This window comes from Camelus dromedarius, chromosome 9, assembly GCF_036321535.1.
Source record: "Camelus dromedarius isolate mCamDro1 chromosome 9, mCamDro1.pat, whole genome shotgun sequence".
Classification (NCBI taxonomy): Eukaryota; Metazoa; Chordata; class Mammalia; order Artiodactyla; family Camelidae; genus Camelus; species Camelus dromedarius.
Genome location: NC_087444.1, coordinates 78167814 through 78189546, shown reverse-complemented (window position 1 = coordinate 78189546; position 21733 = coordinate 78167814). Strand labels below are relative to the sequence as shown.

General features: G+C 50.4%; 1 protein-coding gene across 1 annotated transcript; it reads left to right on the top strand.

The window, feature by feature from the left end:
- The first annotated feature begins 5858 nt into the window (after nucleotides 1-5858).
- NLRP9 (NLR family pyrin domain containing 9) lies at nucleotides 5859-21159 on the top strand. The gene is made up of 9 exons (XM_031457269.2): nucleotides 5859-6138; nucleotides 7652-9215; nucleotides 10874-11035; nucleotides 13278-13445; nucleotides 15424-15594; nucleotides 17696-17866; nucleotides 19151-19321; nucleotides 19758-19928; nucleotides 20869-21159. The coding sequence occupies exons 1-9, from the start codon at nucleotides 5859-5861 to the stop codon at nucleotides 20999-21001; spliced, it is 2991 nt and encodes a 996-aa protein (XP_031313129.2). The 3' UTR covers nucleotides 21002-21159.
- Nucleotides 21160-21733: the final 574 nt, after the last annotated feature.

Genomic DNA, 21733 nt, shown 5'->3' with positions numbered 1-21733 from the left:
TCGGCCTGTTGGCTCTGGCTGCGAGATTCCTGCAACCTGGGGAGACAAATGGAAAATAGAACTTTGGCAACAGGAAGCTACGACAAGGAGGCGGGCGGCAGGCAAAGGGCAGAACTGCGTGTGGGGCCTGTTCTGAGCGTGGTTTGGTTGATTAGCTTTGAACTAACCGTCTACCATCCGGAAGCTCTGGGATGTTCTGATTTTACGCTAAATTAGACGTAAACGCTTTGTCTGTAACGTTCGTTTTGTGTGACCACAGAAGTCGCGTTAGAGGCGGGGTAAGCCAGGTGACACCACGTGCGGAAGGCGGCGGGCTGTGCCGAGGACCACGCGTGGCTGCAACGTGAAAACGCAGCGAGTGGTGGGGCCCAGAAAGCTGCCTGATCGCAGCCTGTGAGGCGCCCGGGAGTCGGCGAGGACACCGCGCGCGCGCGGACCCTGCGGCACGAGGGAAGCGGGCGGCGCGGCAGCCAGCGCTTAACGGGCTGCAGGGGGCAGTGCGCCTTCAGAGGGGGCCCAGCTAGGAAAGAGGAGGAGAGAGTGTTTAGGGGAAGGTTAGGACACATGAGGTGTTCTTTTCCTTTAAGTTTTAAAAATGTATTTATTTTACAATATCGTATTTTTCTAAACCGCAGTGTAGTTGGGGTGCCGTGTTACACGTCACAGCTACACAGCGCAGTGAACGCTCTTTCAGAGGCCGCGCTCCATTCGTAGGGCGCGTGTGGGCTCCGTGCGGTTCGTCCCTGCAGCCTGTCGTCTGCCTGGCAGCTCCCGCCTCTTGATCCTCACCTCCGTCTTGCCAAGAGGTGTTTTTTTTTTTAATTGCAAAATACCCATAAAACAAAAGTTACCGTTTTAACCACCAAGAGCACACGTCCACGGCATTAAGTACCTTCACGCCGTTGCGCAGCCGTCACTGCGCTCCGTCTGCAGCACTGTTCCATCCCCCCCAGCTGGAACACCGCCCGTTCCGCAGCTCCCGGTGCCCCCAGCACTTCCCTCCTCTCCTACCTTCTGTGGCTGTGAGTTTTGACTGTTCTAGGTCTCGTGTAAGTGCAATCACACCATGCATGTCCTCTTGCGTCTTCTTTTATTTAGCGTATGGTTTTCAAAGCTCATTCAGGTTGTGGTGCGTGTCGGAGTTTTAGTCCCTGTGTGGCTGAACACGACTCCACTGCATGTGTACACCGCATGTTGTTTATCCATTCATCCGCTGATAAACATTTGGTTGTTTCCAGCTTTGAGGTTTTGTGCGTGGTCAGTGGTGTACAATTTAAAATTGTTTGACACATGCGGTTTTAGTGATGTGACTGTATTCAGGGGGATGAATGGAAGGGCCTCAGGTGTTGTGGGGAGGGGATAATGGAGACAAAACGGGGATGCACGATGCCACATGTGAACGGGGCTGTGCATGTGGAGGGGGGACTTGGGTCTAAACTACGGTGGCTGCGCTATAGACATAGATAAAGCGCACACGGGCACAGGGCGCCATTGGCTTAGCAGCAGTGGCCTCGAGGCACTGTGAGCGATGGTGGGAAGGAAGGGGCTGTGTCTGGGGGGCCCTCTGAATCCTGCCCACGGAAGCGTGGAGGTCTCCGAAGGGACGGTCTGTTGGAGCATGCGTGGCCTCCTCTTCCTCATCCTAATGGTGTATCATCTTATGTTCACGGTTCGTAATTACCCAAGAGATATTTTGGTCTAAGCTGTGACTGTGCATGTCATTAGCACCTTCAGGGAGCTAATGACATGCACAGTCATTTATGTTACTAAAAAATACTAGAAAACACAGGTGCCGGTCAACCATAGCCTTACTCAGCTGTGGGAAGAGCAGCAGTGGGGTTGTGTGCCCCAGCTCAAATCAGCATCTCCTACCCACACGCAGAAACATGTGAACCCTACGAACGCAGTGCCACCCAAAAGCGGCCAGAGAGAAAATGCCTTATCATTCCACGTACCAAAAATAAGCAAATGCCATCCAGCCATATTGTCTAGAATGCATATCTGAGTTTTAAAATCATAAAGCAGAACTTACAAGTTAATATGAGAATAGGGGTAATCTCCCAGGAGGAGGGTGTCACTCTGGCAAGGGGGCCCACGGGACATGGTTTCCTTCTTGCTCTGCCTGTGGTTACACTGGGTTTGCTTTAAATTTAATAAACTATGCGTTCATTTTATACTTCTTTTTTTTTTATTTATGATGTTTCACAACTACAAGGCTACACAGAAGTTACTCTATCATTTTTGTTCCTTCGTTCTCTACTCTTTGTTGTCCTCCATGTGAGCCTTCTTTTAAAAAAAAAATCCAGTTTCATTGTGTCTGGATTTTGAGTCATAATTAGGGAATTCTTCCTCCAGCCAGTTACAAGGGAATTCACACACGTTGCTTTTTAGCACCTGCTGGTTTTGATGTTTAGGTCGCTGGTGCATTTGTACTGTATCCCTGCAGAGCGGGTGAGGTTTAGATGTACTTCTAGGTCCTTCTAATGAGCTAGAAAGTTCCTGAACTGTTTACCAAAAAGGCCCTGCCTGCACTTGTGGTTTGAGATGCAAGCTTTATCGGTCACTAACTGTCCCCGTGTAGCTTGGTTCATCTCTTCGCTTGGTGTCCTTTCCACTGGTCTGTCTGTCTGTCTGTCTGTGCACTCCTCAGCACCACTGTGCTTTAATTGTAGGTACGTTAAGAGTATGTTTAAATCTCCACAAACTCTGTGGTTTAAAGCGTCAAAAATGTCTTCTCTCATAATTCTGGAGCCCTGAAGCCTGAAATCGGGGTGTTGGGCAGGACCTTGCTTCCCCCAAAGTCTCTGGGGGAGAATCTGTCGTTGACGTTCTCGCGTCCGGGGCTCCTGGCTCCCCTTGGTTTATGTCGGCACAGCTCCCGCCCCTTCCTCCGTCTTCCCATGGCCTTCTCCCCGTGAGTGTGACATCTCTCTCTCCTTTCTCTTATCATGACACTCGTCGTTGGGTTTAGGGTTCACCCTCCACCCAGGATGATTTCCTCCGATCCTAAGTTACGCATCCACAGACCTGATTCCCAAGCAATGTCTCGTTGCAGGTTTAGGGGTTGAGGTTTGGACAAGTCTTGTCTGAGACATAAATCAACCCCCTGCAGTGATGTGAAAGTTAAGAAACTAAAATGAGAGCTTACCTTTTGTAGACAAGTATATAAATAGATGCCTAAGTACATAAATGCCTTCGTGATAAAGAATATGATGAATGCTTGAGGAATAAAATGCAGATGAAAACATTGCCCAGAAAAGTATGTGTTATCGTCCGGCCAGCCCACCCTTCCTGTTCTCCAGCTTTTCCATTTTCTTCTTTATTATGAGCGTCTTGAAGGTTTTCTCATACAGATTTGTACATTTCCTGTTAAATTTATTCATAGGCACTTTATTTTCTTTGCTGAAATTATAAATGGGCTTCCCCGTAACATTAAATCCTCTGAGTTGTATAGACTAACAATTTCTCCATGGTAGTTCCATGTCCTGATTCCCTCGTGAATTAAGAACATTTTTACTGAGATATAATTCACATACAACATTGTGTTCCTTCTAGGTGTACAGCCTAACAACTTGGTATGTGTGTATGTTGTGGAATGAGCCACACAGTAAGTTTAGGTGATGTCTGTCACCACACACGTCTACAACTTTTTTTTTCTTGTGGTGAGAACTTTTAAGATTGACTCTTTTAGCACCTTAGTGATTTTTTAATAGTAAGAATTTTGTCACTGACTATCTGGGGCTTTCTAGGTATATACGCTTATGTCATCTGCAAAGAAAGACCATGTTACTTCTTTTCCGAGCTTTGTGCCTCCAACGGATGTCCGTTACCTAACTGCCCCCCAAAACCACCAGTGCTGGAAACAGCGCTGACCAACACGAGGGCGGGAGCCATCCTTCCGTTCTCGCCTTGTCCCTGATCGCAGCTGAAGCCGCCCTAGTCCCCTGGTGTGCTCCCACATTGTCATTAATGTTTCATTTTGTCTGAATGTATGCTCTGCTGATCCAGAGAAGATTTTTGGACGATAAAGCACAGATACCTTGGTGTCTGAAATGGTTTACTTTCTCTTGCACTTGAATGGAAGATACCACGGCGCGGAGGAGCCGGCCTCAGCCACTGTCCACTCCGAATTGTTCACAGGCGTTTCCTTTGTGTTGTTAACTTCTATTCAGTGCTGTCAGGAAGGATCCTCACAGATGGATTCCCATCTGCTTGTAGGCAGAAAGTGATACCCAGTGCATGGTTTGCGGACGTCGGGGGAGTGGCTACTAAATATTGAGTTATCACATAGTTTGTCTGTCACCCCTTGTTGTTGGTAAACTGCTTACATTTCTAGACCTACATTGTCTGAGGTGGTGGCCGCTGGTCACGTGTGGTCACCAGGCACCTCAGTGGGCCCAGTGAGACCGAGGAACTGAATTTTTATTTTAATTAATGCAAATTTTAACTTTGAAGCTGATACTCAGCTTTTAGAAGGCTTGTGTATGTAAGAAATCTCTTGGGTACAAGAATTTACTTTCCCCAATCGTGTACCTTGTAAAATCTAAACAGAACAAGTATTTCCAGTGACAGTTTAGCATCTGAGTTAAGATATTTTGTAAGTATGAAATACACACTGGATTTTGAAGACAGTATAAAAAAAAGTTAAAACATTTCATTGACTTTTAAAAAAATATTGTTTACGTGTTGAATTGATATTTTAGATGGACTTCAGATAGACTAAGTTAAATAATATAATATTAAAGGTAATTTCCCCTGTTCGCTTAAATTCTTTAATGTGGTTACTCAAAAATTTAAAATTACAAACACAGCTCACGTTCTATTGGACATTGCTCCTCTAGGCTCTAGTCATTTCTTCTTTACCCTTGAAATTATGAAAGTTAAATATCATGTGATCTTTTGTCTTTCGTATTCCTTAAAACATGGCGAGGTCTTTTATGCCTAAGATGCAAATCTTTTTAGATCTGGAAAACTTTCTTCCATGAGTTACTTCTTTCTCTGCATTCCACCTGGAGTCTTTTGGTTTTGTTTTGGCTTTCAGGGGGTGGGGAGGGTTGGAGGGTCAGTGAGACGGACGCTGGGGATTCTGGGGCTGTGAACACTTGCACGGCTTCCCTTCGCGCTGGGCGCTGAGTCGCTGTGCTGTCTGAGCTGTGTTCCCTGAGCTGCCACCGTCAGATGGCCGTCCAGGATGCCTTCGTTCTGCCCAGGACTGCAGCGTGTGAGCTGGCCTGCCCTTGGACTCGTCTTTTCCTGCCCTTGTTTTGAAATTTTGAATCTATTTTTCCAGTCCCTGCTGTCTTTCAGGGATTTGTCAAAACTTTCACGAACCAAAGACATATGTAGGCTTTTGATTTTTTTTTTTTTTAAGTCTTCAAAACTTAGTCAAACTAGAACAGAAACTGTTCCCCTTCAAGGGCCGTTCAGTGTAACACAGTCTCTTGAACTCTAGACAGAAGCCCCCATGGCAACGCCGGGTGAACATCCAGCTCCACCCGGAAGGGCCCCGGAGATTGGCAGAGCAAGGTGCCGGGGTAGGAACGCCCTAATTTGTCCTTCCCTGGCCGCATGGATAAACCTCAGAGCTTTACTAGGATTTTAGCTGGTCACAGTTCTCCCTGACACTGGCTTAGTAGGAGCTACATTTTTAGTGGCTAGTCCTGAATTCACACGCATGATTGCAGAGTGCTGAGGGAAGATGAGGCGCCTTCCCCGAATGCAGCTGGCCGGGCGCGCTGCAAGCAGGAAACGCCTGTCGGGCATTTTAGGCTGCTTTACGCTGCTGGGCTTTAACTCTGATGCCGCCGTTCTTCCCCAGGTGTCCCCTTTCCTTGTTTTTGAGGAAATCCTGGGACAAGATGGCAGAATCTTTTTTCCCTGATTTTGGCTTGTTGTGGTACCTGGAAGAGCTCAAAAAGGAAGAGTTCTGGAAATTTAAGGAGCTCCTCAAGGAAGAACCTCTGAAATTCGAGCTGAAGCCAATCCCGTGGACTGAGCTAAAGAAGGCCTCAAGAGACAGTCTGTCGGAATTGCTGAACAAGCATTACCCCGGAAAGCTGGCGTGGGAGGTGACGCTGAGCCTGTTTCTGCAGGTCAGTCGGAGAGATCTCTGGGCAAAGGCTCAGGAGGAGATGAGAAGTAAGTGTCGGGAAGGGATGCTGGGCAGAGACCCAGGGGAGGTGGCTGGTTCACTGGGGGCTCTAATAACAAAGGTCAGGTGGGTACTGAGTCAGTGGCCACCCTTCCATCACTGAGAATGGGCCAGTAGGAGCCTTGGAAGTGGTTGAGGAGCTGCAGGTGGACTCTGGTCACACACGGGCCAGCGACGGACGGGGCGAGTAGTGTCCTGAGCCAGGCCATCCAGCCACGTGCTGTCTCCCCAGTCTTCTGTCCCGAGCTGAGTCAGCGCTGTTCCGGGAGCTGACCTGGGACGTAACGTCTGCACAACCAGGACTGCCGCGACGGAGCTCCGTCAGGGCAGCTGCCCGTCCTTTAGACCAGACCCGCTCAGGGACCAGGCCGAACCCTAACCCTGGGGAATAATTACAGAGGGCACACGCCCCGGAACCACAGGCAGCACTGTTCACGTGCAGTCTTTCCATTCTCACCATGACTCTGAGGTTTGCAAGCGAGGGAAATAAATGCAGACCAGCGTCCCCTCACGTTAGATGAATTTTCCAAAAGAGACAGATCTGACTTCAAACCAGTTATTTTTGACTCGTTGATGGGATTTACGCCCTCCTTTGGGAGGACATGCCTTTTTCTTGGCCCCCCACCCAGCCCCACCTTGGAAAATAGAAAGATCAGTTGGGTCATGAATCCTTACAAAGTGACCGAGTGTCAGACAGACGGCCCGTTTTTATAAGCAAATCCTCCTCTGCCCCAGAGAGGGAGACCCCCCTACTTCCCAAGGCTCCTTCCTGGTCCCCCGTCCTTGAGCAAAGCCAGCAGTGCCCTTTGCTCAGAAGACGTGCAGAGGCGCCTCCCCTCCTGTAGTTCACACGTCTTCCAGGCAGGGTGCGGTCCTCGTCTGTATCTGTCATTTTGTTCACCTCCCCTGATGCGTAGCCTTGAGCGCGGAAGGCACATTGTAAGGGCAGGTTGACAGAGGGATGGTCTGAGGATGCGTTTCTGAGATTAACTCGCAATCAGCGTGGTCTGAAGAGAAACGGATCGGACGTCATGATTTCAAGTCAAAGATGGAATAGACAGCTGACCCTGAGATCTGCTTGTTAGCCACATTAGTCAAGGAACATAAACTCTCAGCACTTTTTTGTGAAGTGGGACTAGAGTGAATCTTAGTGGCTTGTGGAGGGGGTGAGGACACACCACCAGTAACAGCATTCTCAGCCCTGGCCCTGGCTGGCTCTGTGCTGGGCGGGTACCGCCCCCTCTAGCCTCAGGTGTAATTCCCATGTATTCACATCTCAGGTAGCTTGTAACTCTGGGACGGGCTTCCACTTCTGGTCAGGCGTTTCCACAGACGTGAATTCAGACAGATTATGACCCCGACGAAGCTAAGTGAGTTAGCCCCAAACTAAGTGAATTAGGCTTCATGTGAGGGTTTGAGCAAGTCCATAGGGGTCGTTCTGAGCATCAAAGATGGAGTGTATATTTTCTAACTGTCTTTTGTCCTGTCCCTGTTAACTAGCTACGCTAAACCCATATAGAAAGCACATGAGGGAAAAATTCCGATTCATCTGGGAGAAGGAAACCTGCCTTCAGGTCCCTGAAGATTTCTACAAGGAGAGCACAAAGTACGAGCATGAACAGCTGAGTGCTGTGTACCGGGAGGCGGACACGGCTGGGCGGCTCTCGCCCGTGGTGGTCCTGCAAGGTCCTGAAGGAATTGGGAAGACCACACTCTTGAAGAGAGTGATGCTGGAGTGGGCAGAGGGCCACCTGTGGAGGGACAGGTTCCTGTTCCTCTTCTTCCTTAGTGGCAGAGAGATGAGCAGTGTCACCGAGACGAGCCTGGCGGAGCTCATCTCCAGGGACTGGCCTGCGTCTGCAGAGCCCATCGAAGACGTGCTTTCCCAGCCAGAGAAAGTCCTGTTCGTCCTGGATGGCATCGAGGAGCTGAAACTTGACCTGGAGCTGCAGGCTGACGTGTGCAGTGACTGGAGGCAGCGACGGCCAGTGCAGGTGGTCCTGAGAAGTCTGCTGCGGAGAGCCGTGCTCCCAGAGGCCTCCCTGCTCATCGCCCTGGGGAGGATGAGGGTGAAGAACGATTATTTCTCGTGTCAGCCGGAAAGACTCATATTTCTGTCAGGATTCTCTGAACACGAAACGAAGCTGTATTTCTCCCATTACTTCCGTGAGAAGAGTAAATCCTTGAGGGCCTTCAGCTTTGTCAGAGAGAGGATACCACTGCTTCTCTTGTGCCAGAGCCCCTTTGTGTGCTGGCTGGTCTGTACGTGCTTGAAGTGCCAGCTGGAGAAAGGAGAGGACCTTCAGATGGACTCAGAAAGCATCACATCTTTATATGCATCCTTTTTGATGAGCGTGTTCAAATCAGGGAGTGAGAATTGTGCCCCGAAGCAGAACAGAGCCCGGCTCAAAGGCCTGTGTGCCTTGGCTGCAGAGGGCATGTGGACCCACACGTTCCTCTTCTGCCCTGAGGACCTCCGAAGGAGCGGCGTGTCTGAGGCCGACGCCCTGGTGTGGGTGGACGTGAGACTTCTTCAGAGGAGCGGCAGTTGCTTTTCTTTCATCCACACTTGCATCCAAGAGTTCTGTGCCGCCATGTTCTACTTGTTCCAGAGACCCAAGGACGGCCCTCACCCAGCCATCGGGAGCTTGGCCCAGCTGGTGGCAGCAGCCGTGAATGACGTCCAGACCTACTGGTCCTGGGTGGGGATATTCCTGTTTGCGCTTTCAACCAAGAAAATCACCACCGTGCTGGAGACATCCTTGGGGTTTCCACTGTCCAAAGAGCTAAGACAGGAAATAACCCAGTGCCTTAAAACTTTAAGTCGCTTTGACCCTGACCAGGCGGTGGTGAGTTTCCAGGCATTGTTCAATTGTCTGTTTGAGACCCAGGAGGAAGAGTTCGTAGCACAAGTGATGAACGTCTTTGAAGACGTCAGCGTTTACATCGGTAGCAGAGACGAGCTGACGATGGCTGCCTTCTGCCTGAAGCACTGCCAGAACTTGCAGGTGTTTCGCCTGTGCATAGAAAACATCTTTTCTGACGCCTCTGAACCCATCTCCAGGTGAGTTGCTCCGAGGACGCCCTCCCTCCCTCCCGCACCCACCCCCTCGGTGGCTTGCTGCCGTCCCCCGCGGGCAGGTCATAAACCGCTACATGTCTGTCCTTAACAACATGCTTCTGTAATCAGAGACACACCGAGTCCTCGTTGCCATTTGCTTGCTGTGTGACCATGAACTGTGACTTTGGGTTTTTCCGTCTATAAACAGGGATAAAAGTTCTACCTACTTCCTGGGGCTAATGTCAAGTTGAAAGGGAAGCAGGTTTATGATTGGCAGCCCTGTGCTTTTTCCCTCCCCACTGCGTTTTAGCATATCCTGGTGCTCCCCTGGGAAGGGACTCCTGGAAGTGCGTGCCTCGTTTCCTTTGGATTTTGCCCACGTGTCTTTTTTCTTTTCTGATTTTAACCTGGACCCTCTCATCAGGCGTAGGCTACCAGCTCACACTTTAACTCTCAAATACACACCCCCTTTCATGGTCATGTTTTTTTGTTTTTATTTAAGTATAATTGATATACAACATTATATTCAGGTGTACAACATAATGCTCAATATTTGTATATAGTGTGGAATAATCACCACAATAAGTCTAATTAACCTCCAACACCATATACCTACAGGATTTTTTTTTCCTGTGAGGAAACATATGCACCTGTTGTTCACAGAAGCGTTATTTACAAGAGCTAACATATGGAAACACCCTAAATGCCCATCTATGGATGGATAAAGAAGATGTGAGATACAGAGATACAGAGAGAGGTGGAACATTTACTCAGCCATAAAAAAGGATGAAATCTTAAAAACCAGCTTGGATAGATCCAGAAGGCACTGTGCTTAGTGAGATAAATCAGACAGGAAGACAAGTATGCATGTCTTCACTCATACGTGGAATCTAGAAGACAAAACAAACGAACAAACATAACAAAACAAAAACAGAGTACAGACACAGAGAACAAGCAGACGGTTACCAGAGCAGAGGTGGGGAGGGTGGGAGAGGGCGAAACAGGTGGAGAGGACGGAGCGGCTCACATCAGCTGTTACAAAGTAAATCCGTCCTCGGGTTGGAGTCTGCAGCGCAGGGAATGTAGTCGGTCCTTTATAACTTTGTAGAGCACGGAGCCTATAAAAATGTCAAAGCACTGTGTTGTACACTTGGCATCAAGTGCAATGTTGGAGGTCCACTGTCCATCAACAGATTGGGAAACAGAGGGCGAGAAATGGTGCAGAAAAACAACAACAAAAAGTGTATACTCCCTTGGCAACATGCACATATAGCCTTTGGTATCACGGCTGTGGTGTCCACGCTGCACACCCCCTTCCTGTGACTTCCTTATCTTGCACCCGCACAGCCATGTTTTTGGATCCAGTTCCTTGTTCGCTGAGGGATCACCAAGTATCAACCTTTGTTCACATGACTATCCAGGATCGTCACCTAAAAGAGGAGGAAATGGAGGCAGAGTGAGGTTGGCTAGCTTGCCCGGGGTCACGTAACTGACGAGTGTTTCAGCCGGGGTTTTGACCCCGTGCCACGGTGACTCAGGCACTGGCCGCACCCCCCTGTTCAGCCTGTGTGCCAGGCAGTGCCGAGGGCCCCTGGGGGTGGCGCTCGGCCTGTGTCGGGAATGTCCTGAGTTGAACTGAGCCTCTGTTTGTCCTCCCGTAGTAAAATCCAGGCGCTGCTCCTTTGGCGAGATCTCTGCTCACTGTTTAAGACCAACAAGAACTTCCAGATGTTGGATTTGGACAACTGTCAGTTCGACGAGGCCTCCCTGGCGATTCTCTGTAAGACGCTGGCTCAGCCCGCCTGTAAACTCCAGAAGTTCGTGTAAGTTGGGCGTCAGCCTGTTCTTTAAGTCAACAGCGAGGGGTCACTCTCTCTACCCTGGCTTTTTTTTTTTTTAAACCAGAGCCACAGTCCAACGTCTTAAAAAGAAAATTCAGAGAGGTTTCCTTCATTCAGATACTTGAGCGAGAAACAAACTGTGGGCAAATAGAGAGACTTTAAAACTGAACGCGGTCCAGCAGCTGGTTCCCGGCTGCTGCAGATCGGTTTGCAAAGCGGGAAGTACTTTTCTGTTTTCTACTGTACCTTCCTTCCCCTGGAGCCAGCACACTTGTGTGCAGCCGATGGGCTGGGAAGCCGCAAGTTCCCGCTGACATGAAGGAAGCTTCAGTTTTGTCTTAGAAGCAGAGTCAGCATTTCAGGGAAACCGGTTTCACGCATGGGTTATGTGACTCTGCGTGTTTTGGTCCAGGGCTCTGTTCACACCGTGGCCCCCGTTTTAGGTTTTTCTCTAACCAATACTTTAACTGAGGTGCTGCGTACAGCAGACTTCCCTGGCGAGCCCGAGGTGGCTGGTGACTGCTGGGCTCAGGGTTCAGGGAACGTTGGAGGTGATCGTACTGGGGAGTCCTCCTCTCTGGTTCATTCTTCACCTGCTCCCCCATCAAACACTGTGGCCCAAGGACCTGCCCTTTCTCTCAGCCCCTGCACTGAGCTCCTTCCTGACTCAGAACACTTGTTGCAGCTGCTTTCATGTCTGGTCAGCCTTTCCTGGCCATTCGCTCCCTAGGTGGTCCCTGGGCAGAGGCCACCTCTGACCACCCACCGCTCCCCACAGCTGAGCAGCCCCCTCGCCCCAGTCACTCTGTAACCTCATCCTGTGTCCAAGTTCGATGTCAGTCAGGAAACTGCAGCTCTGTTGGGAACGCAGCTCTGTGCGTGCTGGGTCCGGGGCTGCCCTACTCACGGCTCTCTATCTACCCTGCACCCTGGCACCTTGCTGGAACGGAAGCATCTGCCCAGTGAAGGGAGGGAGCAGGGCCTGGCTGGCTGCGCCGCCCGAGGGCTGCTCTTTGAAGCGGGAAGACCCTGAGTTAGCCCATCCTTCACCCGGAACGCCTTGGCCACTTCCCACCCCCTGCCGTCCTGTCTCCCATGTGATACCTGAAAAGTTAGCTATTTTAGACAATAACTTTGCTCATTTCTTGGCTTATTCATGCTTCCGTGGCTCAGTCTTTCCAGCTGAGTCCACGGCTCTCCCTAGGTCACTGCACGGCTGGCTTTTCCAAGAGGCTCTGCCAGGAGCAAATTTGAGTCAAACGTTTGAGTAAATTGGAGTCTAAAAGCACCTCCCTTTTGGCCGTAGCCTTTAACAATGGGAGTGCACGTTGAATGTTACAGACATTTTCTCTTGTTTCTCTGAATTCTATTGGCTTATTTCTTAAATTCGGGCTTGGAGATGCAGATGCCTTCCAGTTTGTACCGAGGTGGAACTGACATAGATCGTTGTGTTCCCGTTAGGTGCACGGCATGATTTGATGTGTGTATACGTTGCGGTGATCACACAACATGTAATATATGCTACTTAAAAAAATCAAAGCCAGCCTGCACTGATCACGTTCCAGGCACTGTGACAAATTTTAATTTCTTAACCATCACGCCCCTATCAAGCCGTTCCATGAAGAAGCTCAGCGTGAAGTTAATTTGCCCAACCTCACGGAAGTGTCCAGGAGAAAAGAAAATACCCTGATCCAGTTTCCTCTGCCTCAGGAGCCTGAGTGTTTAACCACGATATATATTGTCTCCTTTGTATTTAGTTTATTTTATTTTAACTTTTTAAAGTTATCATTTTTTTAAAAAAAAGAAGTCAGTTTTTAAACAGAAATGGGTCCTTCTCTCAGGGAATACAGCCTTGCCTGGTGCATCAGCTCTATTTTACGTGAGGCACTGCAGCAGACCTAGGTCTGCAAGACGGCACGCACTGCCTCTGTCCTCATGACACCTACAATTTAATATGCGGTGAGTTTGAGTCACTTCCCTTCTAATATCTGTGCTGGTCTGTAGGAGTGGAGGAACCAGGCAGTAACAGGAGGCAGCTAAGCAGTTGAGCTCCTGGTGTGAGCAGATCCCAGACAGAAATGATTTATAGGCGGGAATCACCAGAAATTTAAAACCAGAATTGGGAGCCTAAGCAGAGAGGGCAGGAGGAGGACTTGTGTGCGGGGCATCTGCTTTGTGCTTGGACTTCGTCACACGAGTTCCAGGATTTCCTCGTCTTTTGCAGGTGCAACTTTGCGTCTAACCTTATAAACGGTCTAGACTTCTTCAAGGCCGTTCTTCATAGCCCTCACCTGAAGTACCTGAACCTGTCTGGCACTGGCCTCTCGCACCCGGACATCCGGCGGCTGTGCGAGACGCTCAGGCACCCGATGTGCAGCATAGAAAAGCTGATGTAAGTCTCCGGGTGGGCCGTGGTATTTTTTCAGTGTGGACTTTGCCGCCTGAATCTGCCTGTTTTCTTTCCTGTCTTTGTCTCTTGTATATTTGACTGCTCGCATCTCCGTATCAGCAGGCCTCCTAGTAAAGGCGAGGACGGACTTTTTTTTTTTTTAATTTAATTGAAGTACAGTCAGTTACAAGGTGTCAGTTTCTGGTGTGCAGCACAATGTCCCAGCAATGCATAAACATGCATATATTCATTTTCATTGAAGGTTACTATAAGATACTGAATAGAGTTCCCTGTGCCATATAGAAGAAATGTTTAAATCTATTTTTATTTCTAGTGGTTAACATGTGCAAATCTCAAGCTCCCAAATATATCCCTCCCCACCCCATTTCCCCCAGTGACCATAAGATTGCTCACTGTGTCTGTGAGGATGGATTGCAGAGGTGAGGCTTCTTCGGAGGTTTGTCCCACCGTTCCCTTCTCTGGCACTCACTTGAATTCTCTCTCATCAGCACCTTATCTGACTCCTCTTGGTTCTGCCCTCAAGCCAACCATTCCAAAATCATAATTCCAATTTTTTTTCCTGAAAGTGGTCATAGAAATTTAAAATGGAAAAGCATATTAATGACCACAAGCAGGATCTTCTACTCTGCAGATGACAACGTTGAGGCCAGAGGGAAAATGGTTTGCCCCAAATCATTTCTTCCTCTTGAAAATTATATGAGATTCCCCTTCCATTGTTGGGTGATTCCTGAACAGGTTCAGTCCACTTTTCAGCAGGAAGATCAAGGCAGCAAAGACAAAAGCAACTCTTGAAACTCCCCCAAGAGAACAGGCTCTTCCCTCTGCCGGCTGAGCGGGTTGGGTGCCTCCCTCCTCGCGGTCCTGATGGCATTGCCGGGTCACATACACTCAGTCAGTTTCACTTGTCAAGATTCATCAGGAGGGAGAAGCAGGTTTTGTGCGTGAGCCGTTGGAATGTACGGGCTTTTTATCGATGCTCCGTGCCATTCAAGCCGTCTCCACGCCATAACAATTCTCTCCCACTCTAGTTCTCTATACTCAGAAAAGGGAGAGCTCGCGAAATTCCTTAGCACTCGCCCCGTTTCGCATTATGCCACTTGTGTAGAGTTTTGTATGCTACGTGTTAGCACAAGACTCGGGGAGCTTGTCTAGGAAACCAGGATTCCGCTGTAGACAGTTTATAGCTGGAAACTTTGCTTCTTTAGGAGAGACCAGCTGTACTCTGGGCTTCAGTTTGGTGTTGGGAGTGGGAGGTCCTCAAAACCAGCTTCGCTCTAGCCTAGTTCCCAACAGGGCGCAGTTTTTTCCTGTTAGAAGGTGCCAAGGTCTGGAGATGTTTTTGACGGTCACGACTGCATGGGGGAGGGTGCTCTTGGCGCCTGGGGGGAGAGGCCACGGATGCTTCTCAACATCCCACAGCCAAGACTCACCTAGCCCCGAGTGTCAGTACTGCTGAGGCTGAGAAAACGTCTCTAGCCCACAAGATGATCTTTTAAGCTTCATTCAGGCTCAGACCAGCGTTTCTCACCCTCAGAACTACTGATAAATAATCAGATGATCAGACTTACTGAAGCCCGGATCAGTCTCTGCCGTGGGGGACCGTCCATAAATTGTAGGTGGTTGATCAGCGTCCCTGACTCCCACCCACCGGGTGCCAGTAGCACCCCTCTCCCCAGCCGGGGCAACTGACAACATCTCCAGGCTTTGACAGATGTCTCTTCTGGGTCAAAAGTCACCCCGAGTCAAGAAGCACCGGCTTGAACTCTTCCCTAACTTCTGTGGAAAACAGTAAGATTAATGACGAGTGTAATGTAATTATATTTGTGCTTTTAAAAAGCCCAGGACGTAGAGACTGACTTGGCAGGCGCGGGACTAGAAGCCGGGTTGCAGTCCAGGGCCAGCTGTGCGCGCGCCATCCAGAGCATCCGGTCACATCCCACAACACGTGTCTCCCATGTAGGCTGGGGAAGTGTGACATCACGGACCAAGCTTGCAGAGACATCGCCTCCGTCCTCGTCCACAACAAGAAGCTGAAGCTTCTCTCCTTGGTACAGAATCCTGTGAAGAATGAAGGCGTGATGGCGCTGTGTGATGCACTGAAGGACCCCCGCTGTGCCCTGGAGATGCTGCTGTGAGTGGGTCCGGGGGGGGCGAGGGCTGGGGTGATGACAGAGGGTGCTCACGGACCCCGCTGCCGGGGCACTCAGCTCCCTGAGAGAGGCTGCGGGACGTGGACTCTCTAGTCGGACCCCAGCTGCTTCGCCACACCGCGAGGTGTGGGTGTCTTGTCAGCAAAACAGCAAACACACTTCCTTGCTCCACAGAGGAGCCATGAGGTTGGTTCCAGAGACATGAGACTGGCCCTTAGATGCCCGGCATCTGATTGGAGCCCAGTAAATCCTGGTCATCATAAAGAAGGATGTCCCTGTAGATACACTGGAGAGGGGGAGGGGACCGATCACTTTAAAGAGGAATTCATTTGATTGCTTTCAGGTGGGGGGCTTCCTATGTTCTAGGTTGTCCCTGGAACCCCCGTGTCCCCACCTCTTCCTTGCTGCTGATGTATAAGGTGGACTTCTTCCTCTGCTGGTCTTGGTTTGTCTAGTGAGGCTCCTGGAGGAGCTTAGTGTTAAATTTTTAAAAAGTACTGCAGTGCCTTAAAGTGGGGTGGGGATGGGGGGCAGGTACAAGAACAGCCAAGTTCATGGGAGCAAATAAGCTGTCCAGAAACAGAACTTCCGTGTGTGTGCGCGTGACAGGTGTGTGTGTGTGTGTACAGACATATGTATCACACTCACAGTGGCATTTACAGTAGAAGGCTGGAACACTGTTACTGAGATGACTTTTTAGATCGTAAGAGAATATTAACACTATAATAAGTTCCAGGAACGTTAAACGTTATAACCAAACTATTTAAAAAAGACACTCTGAACTATAAAGATTAGACCGAAAAATCTTTAGAGGTACAAAAGAAATGACATATTGGAAGATAAAAGGATTTATCTATGAAGGAACTGCCTGATACAATACAACAAATAGAATTAAAGTGTATTCAACAATCGGTCATTTAAATCAGCTATATTTACCTAAGAGCCCTTTAAAAGACATCATTTAACCTTTTTTTTGTTTTTAAACTTGAATCTTTATTCCTTAAAAAATGAAAGACTACTGAAGGTGCAAGAAAGTCACTAGTAATTTTAAAAGAAAAAATATTCATTTCTTTTTTGGTAATTTCACGTTTTGGCTTTTTTCTTTTTTTCTTTTTTTTAATTGAAGTACAGTCAGTTACAATGTCAGCTTCTGGTGTACAGCATAATGTTCACGCATTTAAAAAATTTTTTATTTTGAGTTAATTTTAGACTGGCAGAAAAGTTGCAAAAATAGCACAAAAATTCCCTTACGTTCCTTACCTTATTCCCCTTAATGTTCAACCCAATTTAATATTTTTAGTATTTAAATGTTTAATGCTCTTTTAAACAAATCTGCAAATTTAAAAAATATATACCACTTGGCCAGGATTCTACAAAATGGTCAAGTTTGTAGTATGAGTGGAAGCACTAAGTATTTTGCAAAGTAAGTTGGCTAATAAATCAAAAAACAAATGAAAAGTCTGTCAACAATAAACCTCAGAACTTGAAAAGAATTTTGATGCAAGGTGTTCATTCAGTATAACTTAAGATGGCAGAAAGTATAAAATTCCCATGGAGATTTTCAGTGAATGTACAGAGTTGTGAAACCATTGCAGATTGTAGTATGCAACCGTTAAAGTCTTAACAAATATTTCAAATATTGGAAACAGCTTATTTCATTGAAAAACATACGAATTATTTGCCTATTGTCTGATCTCAAAAATTCATAGACTAGAAGGGGAAACCATTAGCGTTTACTAATCAAAGGCTTGTTCCTTCTCCCTGCCCGAGGTCAGGCGGGAGGGGCCGGCAGGTCTGGGAGTGGACGGGGGTGGGGGGTGGCGAGCAGGTCTGGGGGTGGACGAGGGGGCTGGCGGGGGTGATGGGAACCGGACAGCGCCTGCCCTGTCCCAGGCGGGTTTGCAGCCTCTTCTGCCTGTGACTTGCCATGTGACCATCTGTCCTCCACGTCCTTCTGTATCTCCACAGCTGCGACCCCTTTTAACCCTCTCAGTTTTCTCGGTGACCGCAGAGTACAAGAAAGGTTTACATGGAGTTTCGCGGAGCTTGCGCAGGCGGGTGACGGTGTGCGTGTCTTTGCAGACTGACGCAGTGCTCCCTCACCTCGGCCGCCTGCGGCTCCATCTCCCAAGCCCTTCTCTGCAACAGATCTCTGACCCTTCTCGATCTGGGGTCAAACTTCCTGCAAGATGCGGGAGTGACGTCTCTGTGTGCATCGCTGAAGCACCCAGACTGCCCGCTCCGGGAGTTGTGGTAGGTCTTGCGGCGGCTGCCTGAGCGTCCAGGCGGCTGGCCCCCTGGGGGGAGCAGGAGGAGCAGAAGGCACGGGGCCGCGGGGGAACGCGAGGCTGCGCGTTGGTCCCTTGTGGCGCTTCCGGGCGTGAGCAGTGGCTCGCTGACGGTGTCTTGCTAAAAGCCCATCAGGATTTGGTGGGATGTGCTCCTCCGGAGCTGGGTCTTTGTCCTCGGGAAGACGGGAAAGGAGCCCTGAGTGCCCTCGACTAGCTGTGTGAGCTAAGGTTCCTCGCCTCTCCCCACGCGCAACACCAGGGTAGCTACACTTCCCACCTCAGGACCGAGGCAAACAGCGGGGTAACGCAGGCAGAGAGCTAAGATCGGTGCCTGCCCGTAAGCAGCACACAGTGAAGGATCGGAGACGGAGGGGCAGTCGTTCCTTCTACTGGGTGAATAAGACAAAGTGGTAAATGAAACACCGTCAGCCCCGTTTCCGTGGAAGTCAGCCTTCGGGAGTGTCATCCACCCCCATGGACACACACACAGGTGCACGCACACACGCGTGAGTGTGAGGCTGCAGGTGTATGTACGCGGGTGTACCTGCCATGGTTCCGCAGCCTCGGCCTGATGGCGTGTCGCGCGAGGGTTTTTTCTCGTGGAGGGGCTGTCCTGTGCATCGCGGGGTGTTTAACAGCCTCCCTGGCCTCCACCCGCTGGAAGGTGGTAGCACCCTCTCCCTCTCTCTCTCTCTCTCTGGCAAACCAGAAAGTCTCCAGGCATTGCCCCGTGTCCCCTGGGGAGGGGAGCAAAAATCACAGATACACATGTAACCACTGCACACACGTTACGTATGTACACGTACCAGACGGTTACATATGTCTGTATACGTGTGTCCAGATACACGCGTGCCCAGATGGACATATATCAGACTTCCGTGTACATGTGTGTGTATATGTGTGTGCATGCACACCCACCTGGTAGTGGGTGACAAGTGTTGTGGGGAGTCATGAGCTTGGAGGAGGCGGAGATACAGGGGTGACATTTGTGCAGAGACTTGGAGGCAGTAAGGGCGTGGCAGCCCCACCCCGCCTGCACCGAGAGCGTTATGACCGGCTGTCCCAGGAGCAGAGGCCGGGGAAGAGGGGGTGCGGCCGGGCAGGGCGGGGGCGTGGCAGGGAGCCCAGGGGGCGGGGCGGGCGGAGCGGCTGGCCGTCCCCGTGGCTGCCGTCTCGGGAGGACCGGCTGTTTGTGCCCCCCTGACCGCGTGTCCGTCGGGGGCGCGCTCGCTGTGCTTCTCCGCAGGCTGGAGGGCTGCGGCCTCACTTCTGCCTGCTGTGGCGACATCTCCGCCGCTCTTACCAGCAACGAGAGGCTCCAGACCCTGAAGCTCGGGAACAACGGGCTCCGGGACGCCGGTGCGCGGCGGCTGTGCGCGGCTCTGCGGCACCCCAGCTGTAAACTGGCGAACCTGGGGTGAGTGTCCCCTGGTCATCTTTGCGGGAAAATTTACCCGTTTCAAGAAGAGGAAAAGCCAGGGGGCGAAAGCAAGTTTAAAAACAAGGCTGCGGGACAGTCTGGTAAGTTAGACGCCACCCCGGAAGCAGGGCTGGCTCAGCCTCGGCACAGCTGGCGGGGCTCCGCGGGCTCTGTGCGTGGCGGGGTGGGGGCTGTGCGGGGCTTTGGGGGGCTTTTGCCGTGTCTCTGGCCTCTCTCCGCCCCTGAGATGCCAGGAACACTCGCCATGTGTGTCAGACGTCCCCAGACACTGCCGCGTGCCCCTGGGGGGACACACTGGCACCAGTGGAGACCCGCAGGTCCCGACTGTGACGGCCCTCTCCAAGGCGTGGCGCCGGCCTCTCGGAGCGGCCCGCCCCCAGCCTACCTACCGCTGGTGGCTTCCCTGTTGCAGGCTGGGGATCTGCGAGCTCACGTCCGCCTGCTGCGAAGACCTGGCCTCCGCTCTCACCGTCTGCAAATCCCTGCGGGGCCTGGACCTGAATTTGATTAATCTGAACTACGAGGGGGCGCTGGTGCTGCGTGAAGCCTTGACCCACCCGGAATGTGACCTGCAGACGCTCGGGTGAGTGGGCGCCGTTGCCCTGGGTGGCGAGGGCCGGCAGAGTGGGGTTAGGCCCCTGCAGTCTGCCCAGCCCCGGCCCGGCGCGCGCTTGGGGCCGGGTCTTCCTTTGCTGTGGGGGGCTCTCCTGTGCACTGCGGGATGTCGGGCGCCGTCTCTGGTCTCTGCCCACATGTTCCATGCCTGTGGCACCTCCCTCCAGCCATGGTGATCAAAGATGGAAACTTCAAGGTTGCTGAGGCTAGATTTTAATTGCTCTCACCACCAAAAGGAAAAAGAAGTCGTGTGACATGACAGAGGTGTTAGCTAACGCCCCGGGGTTATCGTTTTGCGACATATAAATGCATCAGACCAGCGCACTGCAACACCTTAAACTTCGACAACGTTGTGTGTCAGTCATATCTCAGTAAAATTTTTCTTGATTAATTAACTTTAAAAAAGAATACCCGGCACATCTATCTCCTAAATTTTTAAAAGTCTCCTGACATTGTCAGGTGTCCCCTGAGAGGCTGCTTTACTATAAACACCATCTCCTACATGCTTTGCCATAAAGTCGCAGGCCCAGCTCACAGCTGGGAGGGTTCCGTAAAGGACCGAGAGGAGTCTTGCCCCAGAGCTGCATTCCCTGCAGGGCAGCTGGTGATACTGTCCGGAACGTTCCGTTTGCACTTCAGGGGTGTGTAGTTGACATCCACAGAATGAATGTTAGAGTGCCTTCCACGTGCCAGGAGGACCCAGAGGACCTGCGGAGGGTGAACCAGACAGTTCACGTCCCCTTCCTCACCTGCTGGCCTGTACGAGAGACTCGTGTGTCCTCTGCACACTCAGTTCAACTCTCCCAGTCTCTTCTAGGAAGGAATGGAGAGGGAGCCGGCATTGGGGTGCAGAGAGGCCAACAATCACGTGTTACGTCAAGAAACTTTTATTTTTTCTGCTTCCCCAGGCTGCACACATCTAAGTTGAGTGAAGACATTAAGATGCTGCTGACAGAGGTGGAGGAGAGGAAGCCCCACCTGACCATCTCACCCAGTCTCTGGGTGGAGGACATGAGCAGGGTCCGGGGGACAGCCGTCTGACGAGGCGCGTCCTGCACTCACCTTCTCACAAAGGCGTCTCCTCGGCCACCGCGGGCGTTTCCCCTCCTGGCGCGCCCCGCCCTGTGCCTTGGCATCGCGGCCATGTGGGCTGCGGTCGCCTGTCCTGCCCTGCAGTGTTGACTAGCACAAATACATTAAATGGCAAACACTTTGGGAAGCATAACTTTACTTTCTTAACAGACGCCTTGAGCAATAGGTGCGTGGATTGGGAGGAACCACCATCCTCTGACTCTTCTGAGGCAGAGTCACTGCTCGAAGGTGTCTCTAGGTTTTAGAATTGATGGTCACCAGGTCTGACTTCTCACCCAGAACGTTCACTTTTAGTTTGTCCAAATTTAGATTTGATCAGTCTCCTGGTCCGATAAAAAATCTGTCCCTAAGTGTCTACTTAGCATTAGAGTGTGCCATCCACTCCAGTGGTTATTTTTAAAAGCCAGTATTTTTTCCCCAAGTATATCAACACAGTTTAATTCCATGTTTTCTTTTTCAAACACACACATACCTCGCAGGCATTACTCAGCACTGCCTTGTTCTCTATTGTCTCTGCAATAAGTGACTAATGCCTTCCTGGCCCTGCACAGAATTTTATTTTTGTTGAGTATAATTGCTTTACATTTTCAGTAAACTTTACTCTTTAGGGACGTTTTCCATTCACAGCAAAACCGATAGGAAGGTACTGATACTTTCCACGCAGCCCTGACCCTGCACACA

Coding starts and splice junctions, on each gene's coding strand:
- NLRP9 (XM_031457269.2), top strand. CDS start 5,859: ATGGCAGAATCTTTTTTCCCTGATTTTGGCTTGTTGTGGTACCTGGAA. Junction 13,446..15,423: donor TGCAGCATAGAAAAGCTGAT/GTAAGTCTCCGG, acceptor TCTCCCATGTAG/GCTGGGGAAGTGTGACATCA. Junction 15,595..17,695: donor TGTGCCCTGGAGATGCTGCT/GTGAGTGGGTCC, acceptor GTGTCTTTGCAG/ACTGACGCAGTGCTCCCTCA.